A 22479-nucleotide genomic window follows, 5' to 3' on the forward strand; every position below is an offset into this window, starting at 1 on the left:
GACGAATTTGCAAAGCTGGAAGTCTTGGGGACTGATCAGATGTCGGAGAGGAGGAAGGTTTATTGTGTGCATTTCTATTTGGTCTTTTCTTGTGTTATGGTTTAAGTTGAAGATTCAACTAATGCAGCTACAATGCCTACTGGCTTACAGAGTACATGAACACCAGCCACAAAACTGTAGGAGTGTTTTGATGTGAAACATGTACATTCAAAATTGATGGATAGAAGAGGATGGGCTGATCATCAAGCTTGCCGGAGTTGACTAAGGCTGCACCATCGCGTTAAACCCTTCTTGTCTGTTCATCACTGCAGCCAATTCATTCTCCTTGGGGGAGGGTGGGGGGAGGGTGAGGAAGCATTTCTATAGCTAATATTTCTATGTGAAGTTAAAAATGGAAAAGAGAAATTTTTAATATTTCAAACCTGATTCATTGACTTTATTTTTAGTAATGAAAAGAAAACCTGATGCTTCTAATTGTTGGAGTCCACAGAAACAAAGAAAATATGATACTCAGGGTGAGGATCTTGTAGTCTCTCTTTTCCTATTTTTAAATGATATAAATCTCAAAATGAAGTTTGCTGTATGAAATAAAGCAGAAAGAATATTCCAGTGGAAAGTCTGACCATTCTTAATTAAGTTCAATAAAGCTGCTATTTCTTTCCCTGCTGATTTCTTTGTGGCTGTTGAGCTGCAATTTGTTTTTCTAATGAAGATAATGCAAACTGTTAGTACTTGAAAAGGATATCTGAGATAAATTTCTGGTTTGATTCCAAAAGCATCATGCTTGAACTGTAGGATTTTCAGATCAATGACTTAATTATTCCTGTTACCATATTCCCACCCTGGAACCTCCTGGGTGATGGGTGAAATTTGAGACGGGTTATTTGACAGTATTAAAATAAATTAATTACATTTATACATGGATGTCCTTGTCAGAAGATACTTTACAGAGCTGCTTTGTGAGGGCCCATACATTTCTCAAGTTCCGGGCTAGAATTCCAGTTTTGCAATGAATTGATTTACTTGCTCACATTGTCAGCTCTGAAAATCGACCAGTATTTTCCTGACTTTCTGGCTCTCCTGTGGTGACCCTGTATGGCATGCCAAGATCAGAAGCTCAATATGGTGGAATTGAGCTGCATCTGTCTGCCCTGGGCTCCCTTTCTCAAGCCATTACCAGTTCTGTAATACGGGCAGGTAAATTGGAATTCTTTCTTTCCTCCCAACCCCTGACCATCACTTGCCTCACTGATCAGCGATTCAACTGTATTGTTTATCGCCCCTAAAGTCAGCCGTGCTGGAATGTTTTGAATGTACACTACTCTGTCTATGCATTGGCCATTGCAAAGACCTCTTCAACAGTTTTTTAAAATGAACTAGATCATGGCTCCCTGCTATTTCCTCCTGTGTTGCAGGAACCGCCATGATTTGCATTTTATTTCACACATACTGGGGTGCCATTGGCTGCATTATGAAATTATGTGTAGTTGAAATTGATTGAATAAATCCACTTGTTTTTAGCTAATTTGTATGGTGTGTTTTGTGTGTGTGTGTGTGAAGTGCAAGTTCTATTACACACGGTTGCAAGTCTATTTCACCCATGGTACTAAACTTGGGTGGCTAGAAGAATCGAAGAGGCAGCTCCGCAGTTACAGAGGCAGTTGGACAAAATCTCCGCAAGGTTAAAAAGCCGAAGGTGACATTTGATGCAGACAAGGTCAAGTATTGCAAGGGTGACGAGCAAAGTAAATATGTGCTGTTGAAATGGACAACAGCAAGCGAACTGCAGATTCGATAACTGACACGTTCAACCAATTCAGAATGGCAATCTGAAAAAACAAATGTTGAATACCCTAGCTGGAATGATGCAGTCAGAGAATGTTATAAGTGTATCAGACTAGGTCTGAAACTAGGCTATGTTGAGAAGCTGCAGGCTCACTACAGGGACCAGTATCATGTCTCTTGCCTAATGTCGGGGTGGTGAATTAAAAAGAAAGTTGGAACAGACTTGGACTTTTCATGAGAGCTGACGTACAAGGTCAAGGATATACAGTACTGTAAATTGCAAAAGAACACCAGTCAGACTTGCAAAATGCACTGTTGATTTTAAAGGTATCTTTTACACAGTGATCTACGGAATCAGTGGAGGCTGTACCCCGTGGGTCAACTATTGACACTGTAGGTACCTTTCTAGATGGATGGATGGACTGAATGGCCACCCTCACCCACTATTTCCATTTTTCACAACCTCTGGTAAATGATTGCAGGGCAGCATTGGATAAAAGCAGGGCAGTGTGTGTTGGGATCGAAGTCCTGTACTGTCTGAAACTCTTCCTTATCCATTTGTGGGTCTGAAAAAGTTGAGCGCATTGTTTTTGCACAGGTTTTTATCAAAAGGCCTCTGATCTAATTTCAGTGCCAGCCTTGGTAAGCGATAAGGTGGCGTGTAATGAACCCCCCCCCCCATATGATAAACTTGCTGCTCACTATTCCAGGAAAGAAAACAAAATCTGTCAAGACTGTCAAGAGGCCTAGTCTGCAGAAGAACAACCATAGTCCACAGAAGAAAACAAGATATGATGTTGCGGGTGAGGACTTTGTAGATTCTTTCCATCCTGGAATCTATGGCTTCATTTTCCGTATGGTGAAACAAAATGTGTGTAAGATTGGTGCTACAGTCAGCTTTCTTTCCCATTTGCACTCTTTGTAACACGATCCTTCCTGAGAATGTCCATTAAAATGTAAGTTGAAATTGTTAGCAAATGGGTGGGGTGTGACACCAGGGAAATCTTTCACTTGGGAACATGTTAATTAGATTTGCATTATTAAATTTGTCTGTGTCTAGTATCTTTTAATGTAGTTTAAAAAGCCCCAAGAGAATGTTGAGACATTAATCTGAATGAAATCCAAGCCGTGGAACTTGCAGCTTGAACTATGCATTGTACACTAATTATGACTTGGTTTAGAAGACTTTTCCAAAAGAACTAAAGAGCTCCTGTTTGGCAAGTATATCCTTCCTTAGATGAGGAGTTTAAAACTGAACACTATTCCATGTGCAGTCTCACCAAGGCTCTATACAGTTTTTCAGTATGACATTAAAACATAGCGAATGGGAGTAGGAGTAGGCCATTCAGTCCTTCGAGCCTGCTCGGCCACTCAATATGATCATGACTGACCCTCTGTTTCCATGTTATACTCCCACTCTCTCCCCGTATCCCTTGACGCCTTTAAAGTCTAGAAGTCTACCTTTTTCTTTCTTAAATATATTCAGTGGCCTGGCCGCCGCAGCCTTTTGTGTAATTCCACTGGTTCACCACCCTCTGAGTGAAGATGTTTCCCCTCATCTCAGTCCTAAGACTATGACTTCCTTGTTCTATATCTCCTCCAACCCCACTCCCAAAGGACTCTTCTAAGAAGTAACCCAAAGGGGATTACGTGGACTAATTAAAATCCTTCGGAAATGAAGGTTCCTTGGTAGTTCGGAGCACAGTAAATTCAGTGTTACTAAAACAAATTAAACATTATAGTTAACAGCATAGCTTAGAATTAGTTTGTGCTTGAAAATAATTATAGATTGTAAAATAGACCTCCCAATTAGGTATGCACAAGTATAGAAAATTGTGAAGGATTGCCCAGTAGAACACCATCCATTCTTAAGAAAGATAAAGGAACATTATATGGAACTGGCAAAATGTTGCATCCTGGAGGATCTGAGATATCAGAAAATAACTATTGCAATGGCTCTGATGGCCAAGGAGCTCCCTAAACGCAAGTGCTGCAAGGATGGCATCCACCAGGGAAGGCAGACTCACGAATCAGGCAGGATATCAGCTAAGGAAGTGCTCTCTGACTGTACGGGGAGTTAGATGGAAAGGAAGAAGCAGAACCATCAGGGAATCACTTTTCCCCTGTCAGTGCCCAATAGAGTAAAATACTTGGTGCTTGGACAGAGGAACAACGCTCTTATCAATCATTGGATCCGAGACAACAGAAGCAGGGAGAAAGGCTTTATCAAGCACAGTCCAGTCAGGAACACTCAATAGCTGAATTGAAAGTGGATTTTCAACCTGATGGATATTCAATCTGGCACAGTTAAGCCAAACTGATATCCAGATGTAACTGGATCTCCAGAAGAAAAGCGGGGAGGGGGGTTATGCAAGTGTGGCGAGAAACTTCGAGAGATCTACACTCTTCAGATATATTTTAGAGTTTATGGAAGTGGATATTGAAAACAAAGTGCCTTTTTATCAGATCTTTCTGATAAATAGAAGTGGTTTAACTCTAGTCAATACGTGGGCAGAGATGTTTCTGGTAAAGAAACAAATAATGAGGGGTTTGTTACTGAAATAATGGACTTGATGCTGTAAAGGTATCACAGGATCAATAAAATATCCCAGCCCATAAAAATAGGTTTAATGAATGAGCACGGCGGATGACTGACTTGATCAACAAGTCAGCAAGTTGCAGAGACTACCGAAACCAAGCCACGGCAATTAGGGTTATAATAGCCTAGTCTGTAAATATCCCAGAGGTAATTGAAGCGTGGATCACGAAGAATGATTTGGACTCCTATTTATAGGATAAAGCAGGATTTATCAAGTCTCGTGATGAAGAGTGATTCCTTTAATTGTAGCTATTGTAATCCTGCAGCGAGCCAATATCCTTGTGTCACAAGATGCAAGGGTCATAAAAATTGTCTTGTAAGATCTTCAAAGTAATTGACCTGGGAAGTAAGCCTGATGGTGGAATTTCAAGAACAAAATAACTAGCCCTTGTGAGGTATAGTCAGTGCCTGTAAAAGGAATGATTGCGAGTTTGCCTAGATGTAAATACAAGACCACCCTTCATCTAGCAAATGGGCTTTTGAAGCATGCCTCAAAAAACTCATTTTCTACAATCTTCACATTTGAGAGTCGATAGTACCAAAGAATATTTGTAACCCAGGGGTATTTTAATCCTCAGCAGTGTTTATAATGAGAAAGTTGATGCTCAGGCATTAGGGGTTAAACTGGTATGTGGACAGCTTCTGTTTACCTGTGAATCATTTGTGAAAAGTTCAAGTGATTCTACAGGCTTTGAGGTGATGGCTTTGTTAATATTAAATCGCTTGTTGAGAAATCCAAATGTATATCCTTTTGATATTCTCCGACAAGGTGTAGATTTGGAATTCAAGGATAAGTGCCAAGTATCTCTACAAATACCCCTCCTGATTACTCTGATGCTTTAAACTTAGAATTATATTTAATTAATTTTTCGATTCTACAAGACCATCATCAGAAAACAGCTACTCTGTTCCCCCTTTTCCTGGAAGTATCCAGATTCCGGAAACCCAATATAGTCAACAATTTTCCATCTTCATTTTTGCAGAGCTTTTTTTAGGGAAAAAATAAAGAAGGTCAAAGATATGGTAGTGAAAGCAGCATTGTTTGAAGCTAAGGATAAGACTGCATCGTTAATAGCAAAGATCAGAGTAAGACGATCAGCTGAGAAGTATTTAGATGTGCACTTGGTGGCGATGTCAAGGCATATGGGCCATATGCTGAAAAATGGGATCGGAATATTAGGTGTTTTTTGGAAGACGCAGTGGGCCAAAGGGCCTTTTCTGAGCTGTACATTTCTGTGGTGCTAATGTTGGAGCTCTGAAAAAAAAAAATAAAGATTGAAAATTGTTGACTATGTTGGGTTTTGACTTTTCCAACTGTAGCACAGAACACTTTGATATTAAAGAGACGCTTCTGACTACTCAGTCTTGAAGCCAATCTCCAAGATTTATCAGAGACAGGATATTTAATCAGGACTCGGATTTAATGGTTCACTAAGTTGACAGCAAGATAAATGTATCAAATTGCGAGACGTTGGACAGCAGGTGAATTGTCTCATCCGCCATCAAATAACCAATTTTTGAAGTCATTGTAAACCAGGAGGATTGAAAATGGTATCCCAGAACTTGAGGTAGCTGAAAAGTGTTCAACTTTGCAAGTAATCGTCATCAATGGATTATGTCAAAAAGTCGTAGAAAAACTCAAGGTAGCAATAAGTTTATTTGAATGTAATTTTGAAGAAAATGGAGAGTATACAAGTGGAACCAGTTTATAAGCGCCCCAAACCATCTGCACTATACAAGAGAGTATAAATTGAGGCATAATGGGGACTTGTAAGAAAGGCACTTCAATATTTGTGGGTGACTTTAATCATAGATTTGACAAAGGGTGTCCTTGAGGATAAGTTCATAGTGTGTTTGGACAGTTTATTGTGAAACAATCCAGAGGCCATGCTGTTTTAAATCTGATGATATATGATGAGGCAGGACGAATGAAACTTTGCGGGAGAGGGTGGCACAGTTGCAATGTCACCGTGCTATTAGTCCTGAGTCCCAGGTAATCTTCTGATGGCACATATTCAAATCCCACTGCTGTACCTGGTAGAATTTAAATTCAGTTAAATTCAGTTAAAGCCTGGAATTAAAAGTTGGTCTCAATAATGGTGACCATGAAACTATCATTGCTTGTTATAAAAATGCTTTTAGATCACTGATGTCCTTTTAGGGAGGGAAGTCTGCAATCCTCACCTTGTCTTGCTCACAAGCGACTCCAGATTTACTGCAATATGTTTAACTGATCTCTGAACCAGCCTATGAAGCCCCCTCCGTTCAAGGGCAGTTGGGATGAGCTACAAATGCTGGCCTTGCCAGTGATGATCACGTCCATGAAATTATACATTTAACAACATGATTCTCGATGAAAGTACTTCAAGGGAAGAATGACCATAATGTGAAAAAATTTCACATTTATTTTGAGGGTGAGAAACTAGCGTCTGAAACATGTGTCATAAACTTGGAGGCAATTTCAAAGGTGTGAAGAGTGAGTTGACTAAAGTGGACTGGAAAAGTGGGTTAAGATGTAAGACTAGAGCAGCAGTTGTAGACATTCGAGGAGATATTTCATAATTCAACAAAGATGCGCATTCGATCGCGGGGAGGAAAAAAAACCATGAGAAGGATCTGTGACTAGCTAGGAAATTTAAGGATGATACCAAATTGAAAGAAAAGGCATCCAATTTCTCAACAGCTTGGGAAACATCAGCAAAGGATGGCTTAAAGATAGAAAATAAATTGTGAATAAATTAGCAAGAAATATAAAAACAGCTTCTATAAGTTTATAAAAGGGGAGTAGGTAACTAAAATAAGCATTGGTTCTTTAGAGGATATGACTGGCGAATTAATAATATGAAACGTTGAAATGTCAAAGATTCTGAAAATATCTTGTATCTAACTTCTTTTAGAAGACAGTAATAGAAATTCAATAATAGTAAAATATCAGGGGGGAAAAGGGAAGTATAAACTTTTATCGCTCTGGAAAAATTACTATGTAAACTGAAGTCTAAAGAGACCCCTGAACCTGATGGCCTACATGCATTGGCTGTAAGCTTCCGAAATTCTGAAAAGGTCCCATTGGATTGGAAAACCTTGTGCGTAACTCCTCTTCAGGAAAGCAAGGAGACAGAAAGCAGATACCATAAGCCAGTTAGTCGGCCAATTAATAAGAAATTGGATTATTCAAAATATAATCGAGCGGAGCCAACATGGTTTTGTAAAAGGGGAATTATATTTTCGACAAGTTCCCTGAGGCTGTAACAAGTAGGGTGGTAAAGGAGAATCAGTTAGGAGTGGCACATTTGGATTTACAAAAAGACCTTTAATAAAGTTATATTAAAACCACTGCACAAGAGCTCTTGGTGCTGGGGTAAGATGTCAGCATTGATAAAAGATTGGCTAACCGACAAGTCAAGATAAATGTGTCATTTTTAGGTTGACAAACTTAAAGTCAAGTGCCACAGGGATTACAATTTTTTTATTATTTGAGGGGATTGAAAAAGTTGAAAGTATTTACTGACCATACAAAGCTAAGTGGAAATGGAGGTTGAGGAGTGCACAGAATCTGCAACGGAATTATAGATGGCCTAAATGTGGTGGCAAAAATTTGACAAGGTGGTGCATAATGTGGGCAAGATGCAGTGTAATCAATTTTGTTAGGGAAAATAGAAATGTGAAATATTATTCAAATCGAAGGCTACAAAATGCCAAGGTATCTTTGTACATAGGTTAACATGCATGTGCAGCAAGTAATAAGGAAGGCACTTGATTGTTTTTTATTGCAAGGGAGATGGAGTATAAAAGTAGGGAAGTTCTTGCTGCAACTGTTTATGGTGTTGGTGAAATCACTACTAGGGTCTCCATACAGTTTGTGCCTCCTTATTTAAGGGAATAAGGATATTTAGATTGGATGCAGTTCTGAAGGTTCACTAGCTTGTTCCTGAGATAAAGAAGTATGAGGAAAGGTTGAACAGGTTGGGACGACACTCATTGGAGTTTAGAAGAATGGGAGGTGATCTTTGAAACAAATTCTGAAAGGACTTGATAGAGTAGTAGATGCAGAGAAGATTTTTTTCCCACCTAATGGAGGAATGTAGAACCAGTGGACATAGTTTCAGAATATGAAGTCTGTTTAAGATTGAGACGAGGAGGAATTTCTTCCCTCATTGGGTCATGAATCTTTGGGATTCTCACCCTGGAGACCTGTGGAGGAATTGAATATATTCAAAGCTGGGATAGACAAATATTTGAACTATAGAGGAATGGAGAATCGTGGTGAGCAGGCAGGAATATGTTGTTGAAGCAAAGGTCAGATCAGCCATGATCTTATTGACCAGCAAAACAGGCTCTTGAGGGCCATATGACTTACTTTTGTTCTTATAATATTTCAGTTCGATAAAGGATGGCCCGATTTGCAAAGTGCTTGAAATTGACCTAGATTACACCAACTAATCCACAGGAACTGACTTGGTGGTAACGAGACTCGGCAAGTACGGTACCTAGTTTGTGCTGATGTTATCCAATGTGCAAGTGGAGGTAAAATTATGAAATATTAAGAATCATCGGAAAAGACTGAAAATTAGTCGCCTAATATTACTGTGATTCACACATCTGCAAGGATGATCAGGAAGTTACTGATTAATTAAGGAACTCTCATCACGATCAGAACTGGCAGTGGCATGGGGAGGCAGTAGCCTTGTGGTATTGTCACTGGACTGGTGATCCAGAGCCCCAGGGTTTGAATCCTGTCACAGGGCGACATGATTTCACATGCCTCGCAGCGCCAGGGCTTTGGGTTCAATTCTGGCCTCGAGTGACTGTGTGGAGTTTGCACACTCTCTCCGTGTCTGCGTGGGTTTCTTCCTTCTTCTCTGATTTCCTCCCACAGTCCAAAGATGTGCAGGTTCAGTAGATTGGCCATGCTAAATTGCCCTTAGTGTCCAAAAACGTTAGGTGTGGTTATGGGGATCGGGTGGAGGTGAGGGCTTGCATAGTGTGCTCTTTCCAAGGGCCGATGCAGACTCTAATGGCCGCCTTCGCACTGTAGATTCTATGATTGACTGTGTGTAGGTTAGGGGAGTTTTGAGATTATAGGGATTGGGCGAGACAGTGGGCCCTAGATAGGCTGCTCTTTCAGAGGGTTGGTGCACACTTGATGGGCTGATTGGCCTCCTGCACTGTCGGAAAGCAGGTGTTAGAAATTGAATCCAATTCAGAACAGATCTGGCAACTCGAGACTAGTCATCCATGAGGTGATGTGGGCCATCAGCAGCAGCAGAATTGTACTCGGCCACAATTGTAACCTCATAGCCTGTCATATCTCCCACTCTACCATTACCTGCAGTCCTGTCACATCCAGTCATGGCTGGTGGTAGACAATTAAGCAACTCACTGGAGGAGGAGGAGGCTTCATAACTATCCCCATCCTCAATGATGGAGGAGCCCAGCACATGTGTGTAAAAGATAAGGCTGAAGCAGTCGCAATAATCTTCAGCCAGAAGTGCCGAGTGGATGATCCATCTCGGTCTCCTCCAGAGGCCTCTAGTGTCACAGATATCAGTCTTCAGCCTATTCGATTCACCCCATGGGAAAACAAGAACGGTTGAAGGCACTGGATACTGCAAAGGCTATGGGGCCTGACAATATTCCAGCAATAGTACTGAAGACTTGTGCACCCCTCGCCAAACTGTTCAAATACAGCTATAACACTGTCATCTACCTGGCAATGTGGAAAATTTCCCAGGTATGTCCTGTACACAGAAAGTAAGTCAAATCTAATCCAGCCAATTACTATCCTATCGGTCTACTCTATCATCAGTAAAGTGATGGAATGGGTCATCAGCATCACTATCAAATAGCACTTACTGAGCAATAAGCTGCTCAAGGACGCTCTGTTTGGGTTCCGCTAGGGTCCCTCAACTCCTGACCTCATTGCAGCCTTGGTTCAAGTACGGACAAAACTCCAGAGGTGAGTTGAGAGTGAGCACTCGATTAAGTATGGCATCAAGGAGCCCTAGCAAAACTGGAGTCATTGGGAAAAGGGGGGGGGGTTGAACTCTCCACTGGCTGGAGTCATAGCTAGCAAAAAGGAAGATGGTTGTGGTTTTTGGAGGTCAGTTACCTCCGTCTCGGGACATCACTGCCGGAGTTCCTCAGGGTAGTGTCCTAGGCCCACTATCTTCAGCTGTTCCATCAAATACCTTCCCTTCAACAAAAGGTAAAATGTGGGATGTTTGCTGATGACTGCACAATGTTCAGCACCATTCGTGACTCCTCAGATAATGAAGCAGCCTATGTCCAAATGCAGCAAGATCCGGACAAATCCAGGCTTGGGCTGCCAAGTGGCAAGTAACATTTGTGCCACAGAAGTGCCAGGCAATGACCATTTCCAATGAGAGAGAATTAAACCATTTGTCCGTTGACATTCAATGGATTTACCATCACTGAATCCCCTACTATTAATATCCATTAATCACAAACTGAATGGGACTAGCCATATAAATACTGTGGCTACAATACTGTAACTGAGGTTAGGAATTCTATGGCGAATAGCTCACCTCCTGACTCTCCAATGCCCATCCACCATCTACAAGGCACACGTCAGGCATGTGATGGAATACTCCGCACTTGCCTGGATGAGTGCAGTTCCAACAACACTCAAAGAAGCTCGACATTGTCTAGGACCAAGCAGCCCACTTGATTGGTACCCTTTCCACAAACATTCCTTCCACCACCAACGCAGTGTGTTGGTTAGGTTAAGAGGTTATTAGGAGAGTGGGCTGGGTGGAGTGCTCTTTCAGAGCGGCCCTCGGACCAACTCGATGGGCTAAATGGCCGCCTTCTGCACAATAGGGATTCTATGATTCAACCTAGTTAATCGAGTCTTTAGAATGTGAGCTTCAGTTAACTCCGTGAACTAAGATTCAACACCCCTTGGGTGAATCAAAAAGATAAATCCACTTAGGCTGTACACAGAAGTGACCTGATTCAACCACTAGCTAATTGAGGCAGTATCAGCTTTCTTTTCTAATAGGAGAAAACAACTAACGGAGAAATAAGGTAGCAAAACTAGCATGAGTTTTGAGGCCTTGTCTTAAATTATTTTTTTGAGTAAACATAAATTTAGCTATGTTGACCTACACTGACTGGGCGGATGAAAATGTAATCCGTTGTGTTCACTGCATGAAAGTGTTGCATTACTGTGGCACTGACATTTTGTGTTTGAGGTTGGAGGAAGCTATGAAATGAATGCATCACGAGTGTCACATTAAATTGCTCTTGGCTGGAAGCAGGAGGATGATCGCATATTTGTTGATAAGCATGTTAAAACATAAAGTGAGACAGAATGAATCTGAATTGGAAAAGAGTCTGTTGAGGGTTATTTAAGTTTCTTGGGCTAAAATTAGGAATGTCTTTATTTGCAACCATGAATGCTTATAATAGAATTCATTTTCATTCAACATAGTTGAAGAATGAAATTTCCACATTCCAATGGATAAAGGCCATGATGTTGTGTAGCGAAGATATGAAATGTATGTAACTGATAGATAAATCCAGTATTTTCTGGAATAATGGGGCTTTATACCAACCAACAATGACTTATAACACATTTTGAAGTAGTGAAACAACCCCAGGTGCTTTACTGGAGAGTCTGGCAAGCTAAATTTCACACCAAGCCATTTGACATATTAGGGCAGCAAAATGGTAGGATTTGAAAGGCTTCTTCAGGTGAAGGAAGAGATGGAAAGTCTTGGGGGTAAGAATTATCGGGCTCTGGTAGCTGAAGTAACCATGGCCACTTGTGGAGCGAGTAGAATTGAGTTGCGCAAGATGCCGGAATTGGAGTGCATAGCTCTTGGCGGATTGTAGGGCCAGAGGAGATTAGAGAAGGAAAGGGTGTCAGGCCATGAAGAGAATTTAAAAAAGGGGACGATGAAGTTTGAGATGCTGCTGTATCAAGAGCCAATGCAAGTCAAGTGAGCATTGGGGTAATATTTGAATGGGACTTGGTGGAAATTAGGATATGGGCAGCAGAGCTTAGGTTTATGAAGTCGAATGAGCTGTGGGAGGAGTGGTGGGGGGGGGGGTTCAGGTGGCTGCTTTGGCGATTGAGCGAATTTGTAGTCAGAAGCTCATTGCAAAAACTGAAATACTGCAGCAAGATTGCAAGTGATCTGGATCGGCCTCATTTATCAGGGTGAATTCAGTTCTTGGGGAACAGAGTTTGTGGTGGGAACTGCAGACAATGATTTCTAGTCTTCAGAATATTTGGTTGGAGGAAACCTCTGCTCGTCCAGTTCCAGATACTGTACATCACTTAAAAAACAGAAATATTGAAAGACAAGAAGGAAATCTTTGTGTGGCTATTAAGTGAACTAATTGTTGCAATGTCATTGCTGTTGTAGGTTAATGGTAGAACAATTAGAGAAACATAATCCGGCAATTCTATTCCAAAAGTAGCAATGCGCCTCTTAATCGTGTAGGATATTGAATATTGTGATTGTAATATTGCTGACTGTACAGTTGTATTTGCCTGAAAGAAGAGTATGGAAAACTAGTATTTTTGGATAAAAAAATAGAATAAGTTATAGTTCTCAGCAGGTAGTTGGACATTTGTGGTTTCAGTTCCATGGGACACCTGTGGCAGTATCTATTTTTCTAGGCTGGCTGCATGGAGAGCTTGGCAGAAAACCCTAGAGATCACAACGCATTAAACTTCAGTTTAGGACAATACTATTTCTGTTTGCCGTGGCCTTTCTATGATCTAGAAGGCTGTGTTGAGATTGTAGAAGGTGTTGGATTATGTTAAAACCCACTTCTAATTAATGCATCCTATATAAATAACTTACAATTTATAAATAATAAATAAATGTAATTTCATATCGACAACCTATGCTGAGCAGACTGATTAAAGGGCCATTAAATGTAGTGGTCAAACTTTTCCATAACAGCCAAAATGAATAGAAAACTATGCAAAATTAGCTTAGATGATCGATTTAATCCTTCAGGAATTCTGAAATAAAGCTGCTGTAGATCAATGAAACAATTGCCTATTCCTGAGATGTATAATATTAAACCGCCATTAAGGGGCCCATACTGGGAACACTTAATGCGTCTTGCATTGGACAGAAACTCAAATTACAATGCAAATATTCTCCAACCGATGTTTGTTTAGAAGCTGACAGTTGTCACAGTCAAAACGTCACAAAGTGTGGTTAGAGGAGGAGAAAACCCGTAATGGAAAAACGCAAGGTTAATCCAGTAAGCAGGAAATTGCTTCTTGGTGATTTAAACAACCATGCAGGTTAGAGGGAGGAATAGGCTATTTGGTTTCTCGAGCCTGCATTGCCATTCGATAAGATCATTGCTGATTCAGTTGTTTTGGAAATAAAACTGCAATATGTTGCAGTTTAAGATGTACTGGGCTACGACTGCCAATAAGAATCTGTTTTGGAAAAAGCAGTCTGGGTTGATGTGCTGCAATGGTGAATCATTGACGGCTTGGCACACAATAGATTGGTGAGCTGATATATTTTTTCGGCTGTATTATTTGTAAGTAAACTGTTTTGTTAAGTGCCTACCTTTGTCGAACTAAGTTTCATTAAGTGCAATTTGAGTAGAGAAATGTGATAAGTAAGTCGGGTTTTTCTTTCAATTTTCTACCAACTGGAGCTTACTGTATTCTAGCCTATGGCATGACTCCCTCTCCATGGCTAGTGATCCAGTCTGAACTACTAGAGGTAATGGCCAGTATGGAGCTGCTTGAGGCATTCTGGACCAGGGCATTTCTGTTTGTCTTGACAAAATCCTGGACTTTTCCTCAAACAGTGACACTATAATTATACATAATCTGTATATGATTCTGTCATGTTTTGGGGTTTTAATAATCATCATTATTTTCACAAGTAGGCATTCATTAATACTGCAATGAAGTTACTGTGAAAATCCCCTAGTCACCACATTCCGGCGTACACAGAGGGCGAATTCAGAATGTTCAATTCACGTAACAAGCACGTCTTTCAGGACTTGTGGGAGGAAACCGGTGTACCCGGAGAAAACCCACGCAGGCACTGGGAGACGTGCAGACTCCACACAGACAGTGACCCAAGCCGGGAATCAAACCTGGGACTCTGGCGCTGTGAAGCAACAGTGCTATCCATTGTGCTACCGTGCCGCCAAACTATGCTGTAATGTGTGGACCTTGATGAAATGCATGTTTAACGGTGCTACTATTGAACATAACTTGGCTGTGGAAGGCCTAAATTCACAGGGTAGCAGGGCTGTGAGATAAAGATGAGAATTCATAAAGGAAATCTGGACTAATTTCCTGGAGATAATGAATTCCTGGAGATAATGAAAGATATGTTGACATTCTCTAGGTGACGAGTCAATACTATAATGTTACGGTGCTCATAACTTGAGGGAATAATTTGCTTTACTGAATCCAAGAATATATCCACACCGGACTCAAATTTCTAACCATTGATAGAATTATACTGGTGATGAAGGCGATTTGAACTGGTTAAGAGGTCATTGGAAAAAGACCGTTGGCAGTATCCAATACCCAGAGCAGGTCAAGTGTGATTTCGAAACAGAGTTCAAAACATGTACCCTCTAGTCATTGCAAGTATCTCATGAAAAAGCGAAGACTAAAGGTTTCCCTTTTACAATATTACGTTAAGGCTCCCTAGAGGTCCAAAGGAGGCTATGCAGCTAGCAGGCCCTGGAATCTTGTTGCGAGTGGGGAAACAATGCAGAGTTAGATTGGAAGAGCAGTGAGCATGGGAGAGACCAAATCCGCAAAGAGCTGTTTCTCTAATCACAGATTCTTACTATCCTGTGCTGGCTTCTCCAGTTCCTCCAATCACGTTCCCAAATTCTCGCTCTTGCTGCCCCTCTAGGGACCGTACCTATGATGGGAGCAACTGGAGCAGCAACATGGGAGAGATAGGAGAATTGAAAGCACTCTTCAGAGCTGAACCTCTAGTACTTGGAAATTAATGGATAGTTGACACTTTTTTTCCCCCTCCCTTTAGAATTATTTACTACTTGCAAACCTTTGGTTGAGCTGGAGAAGGGGGGACATGATGAAGGGACTGCTTCTGGCAGCCATTGCACTGGTGAGTCTTATTACAAAAACTATTTATAAACTGTTCCTAATAAACTGTTCCTAATGACTTTCAACTTTTGACGTTTAGAATCTGTTCCCTATTGCTCGTGTGTTTCAATGTGTCTCTTGGTGACCAAAATGGGATGTAGTAGTTTAGATGTGTTCTGACACTGGAGCATTCTACAGTTTGATCATGAATTCCCGTACCAGCCTCCCCGGACAGGCGCCGGAATGTGGCGACTAGGGGCTTTTCACAGTAACTTCATTGAAGCCTACTCGAGACAATAAAGCGATTTTCACTTCAATTCCTCTAACCCATGTTCTATTGTTTTGAATGACAATTTTGTTGCTTTTGATGATTTCTCTTCATTGATCAAGCACTACATTTACCTACCTCAGACTCCTCTGTACATTTCATTCCTAGCTATTTAAACATTATGGCGTAAGTTTAATCCATTTACCTTGGCGTACATGTTAAATTTCAATCCACTATTTCTCTGCTTACATAACTTGTTCAACTCGCTTTGCAGTTTGAGCTGCCTTCTCTGATTCCGCTGCTCTGTCTTGTTTGTTATTACCTGAAGTCTTGAATTTCTGAACAAACCCAGGCTGCTCGGCTCTAACCTGCATACATACTCATAAAACCCATATGATAACTTGTTTGAAAGACTTTGTACATTTTCATGTAAATCAAGATAAATTGTTACAAACTAGCACCTTGTTCACCTTCAGCTTCGATATGACCTCCAAAGGATTTCCAACCTATCTCCTCTCTCTTGTATGCGCCACAGCACTAAAAGTGTTCTCCATCCCTCTTTCTCAATGCTAGGAAGTTGGAAAATAATTATGTCTTGTCCTTGTCCCCCGCCTCATCACTACAAATGATAAACGGTCCAAAGACCTGCACTACTCTTCTCTTGCTAGAGTTACATATTGAAACTGATTTTGTGCATTGACTAAAAGCCTCAGGATACATTTTCAACAAGATTTCCCCATGTGTTTCACTTTCTGGACAGTTAAACAATTTTAACCTCCTGGGATCTTACCTCTGTCCGCGTGTTTGACTCTCTTAGATGCATTTGAGTCTGAGCGTTTTATTTTTACATTGTGTTAAGTACAATGGAGATTATTTCCTTTACAAAATGTACAAGAAAACCTGCCCGTGTGCTCTTTCCAGTCTGAATCGATAAAAATATAATAACAATAACACCAGATGGTTCTTTTTTCACAGTGACCTACTAATATTGCACTTGAATTGTCTCAGTAAATAATTTGGAAGTAGATAAAAGGCAATCCCTGTAATAAATTATCCCAGGGTGCTTCACCAGGCTGTTATGGAGCAAAATTAAATACCAAGTCCCATATGGCAATATGAGGGTAAAGCTTCGTGAGGAATGTCGTTTTTTTAAGGAGTATCTTGAAGGAATAAGGTTTTATCAGGCCAACGGGGTTCTAGGAGGGAGTTATTACGGTCTACATGGGCTTTTCACAGTAACTTCATTGAAGCCTACTTGTGACAAACTATTATTATTACATAGCTGCCAATAACAAAACAGTTAAAATCTGGGAACTTAGACCAGAATTATATGAGCGTAGATTCCTTGGGCTTGTGGAGCTGGCCACCGAAGGATTTGTGAACAATCCTGAGCATTTCAAAATGGCTTGATCAGATGCTAAAGTGAGCGAGTAATCACAGCTGTAATAGGTGAGCAGAACTTCTTTGAATAAAGACAGGGGCAGCAGAGCTTTTAATGTAAAAAAAAACATACTGCGTAGCAAAGATTAGTAGCAAAGCCAGAGGATTGGGAAAGTTTCTAGAACGAGAGGTCACGGGTGTAGGTTGAAAGGCAGTAGATTTAGAACAGAGATGAGGAGGAACTACTTCATGCAGAGGGTGGTGAATTTTTGGAACTTGTTGCTCCATAGTGCCCCCTATATCAAGAAGGATATAGATATATTTCTGATTTTATAAACTGGTTAAAGGGATATGGACAACAGGTAGTGAGGTGGATTTGAGACTAGGAAGAGATCAGCCATGATCTGATTGAATGACGGAGCAGGCTCAAAAGGGCTGAATTGCCTACTTCTGCTCCTAATTCCTATGTTTAAAGTCCAGCAAAAGATGATCAAAAGAGTTTGGAGAGAGCATGACGTGGAGATGGGAGAAAAACTCTGTTCATGGTTTGGGCAATTTTGTATAAAGTTTGGCCTGGGTGGCTAGGAGGAGGGAGACATGTAGCAGTTGATTAGGGAAAAAGGTTCATGAGCTCTTCGGTCCTATTGTTGGAGCTGAGGATGGAGGACATGGGGCGGGATTAAAGACGGTTGGCAGTTATTCCTAATTCATAACAGCGTACAAGATTCAAAACGGCAAAACATAGGTACCAAAATTCTCACTACCATCTTGGCATAGTTAACCGATGCAATTTGTGTTCCTTATTTGACCCTGTGAGTTCCTGTCAGACTTTGCTTCATTTCCACCAGCATTGTGACTTCAGTCCACCACTGCTGATTTAAAATCTTGCCCCCGATACCTATTCTAATCATGCCAACGGATGTAGTTTGGATTGAAGGTTAAATGAAAAGTTGTTGGTTAATCCGAGAACCCAGTTCAGATGGCAAAACTGGAACCCAGTCCCTTTGCAGATTTGCTGGAGGATCAAACAATGTTTATGGGATAACTTTCTCACGTTCTGTGTGTACATAACCTTGTTGCATCTTGACAATTCTCAGTTGTTTACCCGATTCACATTCTGTACTCCGCTGCCACTTTTACATTATGCAAACAGTTGCCTGACTGAGTTGGTTCCTTTTGTTGCCCTTTTCTGGTGGATGATGTATTTTATAATGTTAGGAAAGCTACATTTGTGAAGCTCTCAACTTGAATTTTAAAAGTAATTATATGCAAGTGCAGTTGCTGCAAAAGTCTGATGTATGGGGAGAAGGCTGTATAGTGGTAACATCACTAGACTAGTCATCCAGAGACCCAGACTAATGTGATGGGGATGAATGGGGTCAAATCCTACCATAGCAGCTGGTGGAATTAAAATTCAATTCATACACCTGGAATATAAAGTTAGCCTCGTTAATGGTGGTTGATTATACCTAAAATCCCATCTGGGTCACCAATGTCCTTTAGGAAAGGAAATCTGCCATTGTTACCCGGTCTGGCATATATGTGACTCCATAGATACAGCAACATGGTTGACTCCCAAATGCCCTCCGAAATGGTCCAGCAAACTACTTCATTTAAGTATTCGGGGATGAGCAACAAATGTTGGCCTTTCCAGTGACACCCACATCCCGTGAAAGATCAAGGAAATACAACATATTAGTAGTACCTGTTACAGTCCAGCAAATCTGAACAGATGATTAATCAGTTCCTCCCACCAAATTAAGGTAGCTGTTGATGTTGTTAGCAGCTTATCAAGGAGGATTTATCCACTGCTGCCACTAATATCTGAGCATTTATAGGCATTTATCCACCTATTAGTTTAAGACTAGGGGGGGTTATGCTGCAATTGTATAAGGTGTTAGTGAGGCCACACCTGGAGTATTGTGATCAGTTTTGGTCTCCTTACCTGAGAAAGGACGTACTGGCTCTGGAGGGTGTGCAGAGGAGATTCACTAGATTAACCCTAGAGATGAAGGGGTTGCATTACGAGGAGAGGTTGAGTAGACTGGGACTGTACTCGTTGGAATTTAGAAGGATGCGGGGGGGGGATCTTATAGAAACATATGAAATTATGAAGGGAATAGATGGGATAGATGCAGGCAGGTTGTTTCCACTGGCAGGTGAAAGCAGAACTAGGGGGCATAGCCTCAAAATAAGGGGAAGTAAATTTAGGACTGAGCTTAAGAGGAACTTCTTCACCCAAAGAGTTATGAATCTATGGAATTCCTTGCCCAGTGAAGCAGTTGAGGCTCCTTCATTAAATATTTTTAAAATAAAGATAGTTTTTTGAAGAATGCAGGGATTAAGGGTTATGGTGTTCGGGCCAGAAAGTGGAGCTGAGTCCAAAAAAGATCAGCCATGATCTCATTGAATGGCGGAGCAGACTTGAGGGGCCAGATGGCCTACTCTTGCTCCTTGTTCTTATTAGGAGACATTTTGGGTAAGTATACTGGTCATTTAGTTAAGCAAGCCAATGAACCTTTGAAAATTGTTTTCTATCTTGGTTGTCAACAAAAGAATCTTTAAAAACTTGCATACAAAAGGGTATCATTGGGATGCATAACTTTACCAAGTGAGATGAAGGTCAAAAGAAACAGGCGAGAAAACTTACCTGGTTCTCATTCCTGATTATTATACAAAGGTCAGAGTTTTGTATCTTTTCACTCTCCAACCTGTTGAGCTTCTTGGTGTCTCTATTCTTACAAGAGGTCAAACAGTTACTTATCAAACTAACTCTACACTGAACTTATGATTCAACACGATTTATTCACTGAACTTGCATCAAATACACTATGTATTCAAATCTTATGCTATACAAATGATCACAATGTGACTCAGACTCTCAGCTTCGGACATAAGTAGATTTGAAGTAAATTGATCAAATTCTTCTCTGAGGTCTGTTCTGTTCACTGAGACTTCACTCGGGCTCTGCATGTGCGAGGTTGTTCCTATAGGTCACCTCTGAAGCGAAAAAGTCTCCAATGTTTGATTCTTATACTCTGCTGACCTGTGTCATAGACTGGTGAAACCGTGCTCTGTTCCAAACTGCCAAATGACATCTTCTAACCACAGACAGGAACCAGCTCAAGTTAACGTTCCATCTGTGCATTATAAACTTTCCTTAAATAGGCCAGGTTTAAAGGACCCTGAATATGTTTCATTTCAAGTTGACCACTTTCATCATGCCTGTAATTAGTCATTTCAGCACGAACAGGTCATTATTGCGACAACCTCTTATCAAATCACTTGATTACACTCACCCTGATCTCAAATGAAGAATAGCCATTTTGGTGAAGAATCAGGGCTGATTGAGCTGATCCAGCACGAAACATCATCTTCAGGACAAAACTGTAGGATCAAAAGGCTGTACTAAATAAGAATCTTTATTAGTGTTGCAAGTAGGCTTATATTAACACTACTATGAAATTGCTGTGAAAAGTCCCTCGTCACCTGTTCGGGTACACAGAGAGAATTCAGGGACTTTTGGGACTTGTGGGAGGAAACCCGAGTGTCCAGAGGAAACCAATGCAGGCACAGACTCCACACAGACAGTGATCCAGACCGGGAATCTAATGCGGGTCTCTGGCGCTGCGAAGCAACAGTGCTAACCACTATGCTACCGTGCCGCCCATGCTGGAGCATTAAGCTCTGATACTGAATTGTGTTGATCCAAGTTGGTTGAGTTTGGTCCCTCTGTTATATACTGAATTAGTTGAAGCAGCAGTCAGAATAAAAATTGGGCCCCTGTTTCTCCAAGATGGGAAAATGCAGTTAAAGTCATCCGCCCTGATGGTAAAAATTATTTGTGGATGCGGGTATGGACAGGATTAGCATCAACCATGATTCCTAGTTCATTTTGAGCAAATAACCTGCCAACAATTGGTGAATAGGCCTTTTGGAATATCCCAAGGATGTACCAGGTCTTTACATGAAAATGGTCAAGTGCGCATGCTCTTAAAGTTAACTTGGCATCTGTGGAACCAATCAAATCAGCATTTTCAGGAAATGAAGGGGTAAAAAGATGAACGGATTTGTTGGATAAAAGTGTTGATCCTTGGGTGTTAAACCTTTTTTTCCTGTTTGCAACAGATGCCAAACTTCTACCCAGCTACAACTGTCGTATTATGATCCGGGATAAAACTTACTCCTCATCAGGAGAGCGTGCTGTTCTCGTCAGTCTGCTACCTGTTTCTGGAAAGAACTGCAAAACCAGGGCAAAAGCCAGAACCAAATCCTAATAATTGTGTGATGAAATTTCTCTGAGTAGCAGCCTTTAATACTGAGCCTTTCTTTAAAAAAAAAGAAAGATGAACCGTTCATTTGTACGGAATACAAAGGTGATTTTTTTGTCACTACTTTTGAGCATTTTAAGTAACATTTCCTTCAGCTGCTACTTACTAATGGCCTGGTAATTCCCTACCAAGGCTCAGAATGAAAAGGTTTAATTGTTCATTTGTTGTCAATCCATATTAACTGCGATCAGATGCTTTGTTGTCTAACGAGTTGTTTCAGGCAATTCCCTTTGGAACTGATATCAGATTCCATCAAGGCATGTGGCTATTGCCTCGTTTGCTTTGACTAGTACCTCAGTTGAATTGTACATAGTGCTTGATTTCAGTATATAGATCAAGCTGATTTTCTACACAAAGTATTGAAGAGAGTGCCACTGATGACTATGAATAAAGAAACGAGTGGCTGTACAAGAATTTCTTGATCCATTGTATTTTCAGAATGTATATTTTGATCTGAAACACTGGTAAGTTGGCTTACTGTACTGTTCATGAAGTCAATTTTTTTATATTGAACGTTGTAATATTTTGACACTACATTTTCTACTTCCATGTAACAGCAATATTTTGCATAATGTTTGCAAATGATGAGAGACTCAATACCATTGTTTTGCTATTCTATGAAGTTATTCACTTATTTTGATGTCAGATTTATTTGTTATTAAAGAATATTGACAATTCAAGTCTACTTCAAACCTTGCTACAAAATGACTGGGTCAGGCCTGTCAAATTTTTCACTTTAATTTTGAAGGTGCGGTCAAAGTTTTAAATCCTGCACATCTAAAAGCTTTGTAATTGCAGTGTATCTTAAGCACTAAGCCTTCAAAGCAACGTGGTGAGTACTAATGTCTTTATTTTGCTTAAAAATCATACCTGCAAGATGCTCTGGTTTGATGCAAAGATGCCTTTGTTTTACAAAAATAGGTCATTAGAAATTGTTTATGAATCAAGTCCTTTGTTAAAATGCTTTGCAGTATTATTCCAACCATCTGTTAGCCTTTCAGATCTCTTTTTGGCAAAGGTCCCCATTGAC

At 40.6% G+C, this 22479-nt stretch overlaps 1 protein-coding gene across 9 annotated transcripts in view; it reads left to right on the plus strand.

Annotated features, from left to right (window-relative positions):
- The window catches only part of LOC119955082, a 128582-nt gene extending 106448 nt beyond the window's left edge, over nt 1-22134 (plus strand). For 5 of the 9 annotated variants that reach the window (XM_038780946.1, XM_038780942.1, XM_038780943.1 and 2 more), the window contains 4 exons: nt 447-515; nt 2496-2588; nt 15409-15492; nt 21247-22134. In XM_038780946.1, the coding sequence (XP_038636874.1) occupies nt 447-515; nt 2496-2588; nt 15409-15492; nt 21247-21395 (395 nt within the window). In that variant the 3' untranslated portion in view covers nt 21396-22134. Of the gene's footprint in view, nt 1-446; nt 516-2495; nt 2589-8763; nt 8853-15408; nt 15493-21246 lie in introns of those variants that run through there. The other 4 variants (XM_038780947.1, XM_038780948.1, XM_038780950.1 and 1 more) reach the window with 4 other exon arrangements.
- Nucleotides 22135-22479: the final 345 nt, after the last annotated feature.

Source organism: Scyliorhinus canicula, chromosome 20, assembly GCF_902713615.1.
Source record: "Scyliorhinus canicula chromosome 20, sScyCan1.1, whole genome shotgun sequence".
In the NCBI taxonomy this organism is placed as follows: Eukaryota; Metazoa; Chordata; class Chondrichthyes; order Carcharhiniformes; family Scyliorhinidae; genus Scyliorhinus; species Scyliorhinus canicula.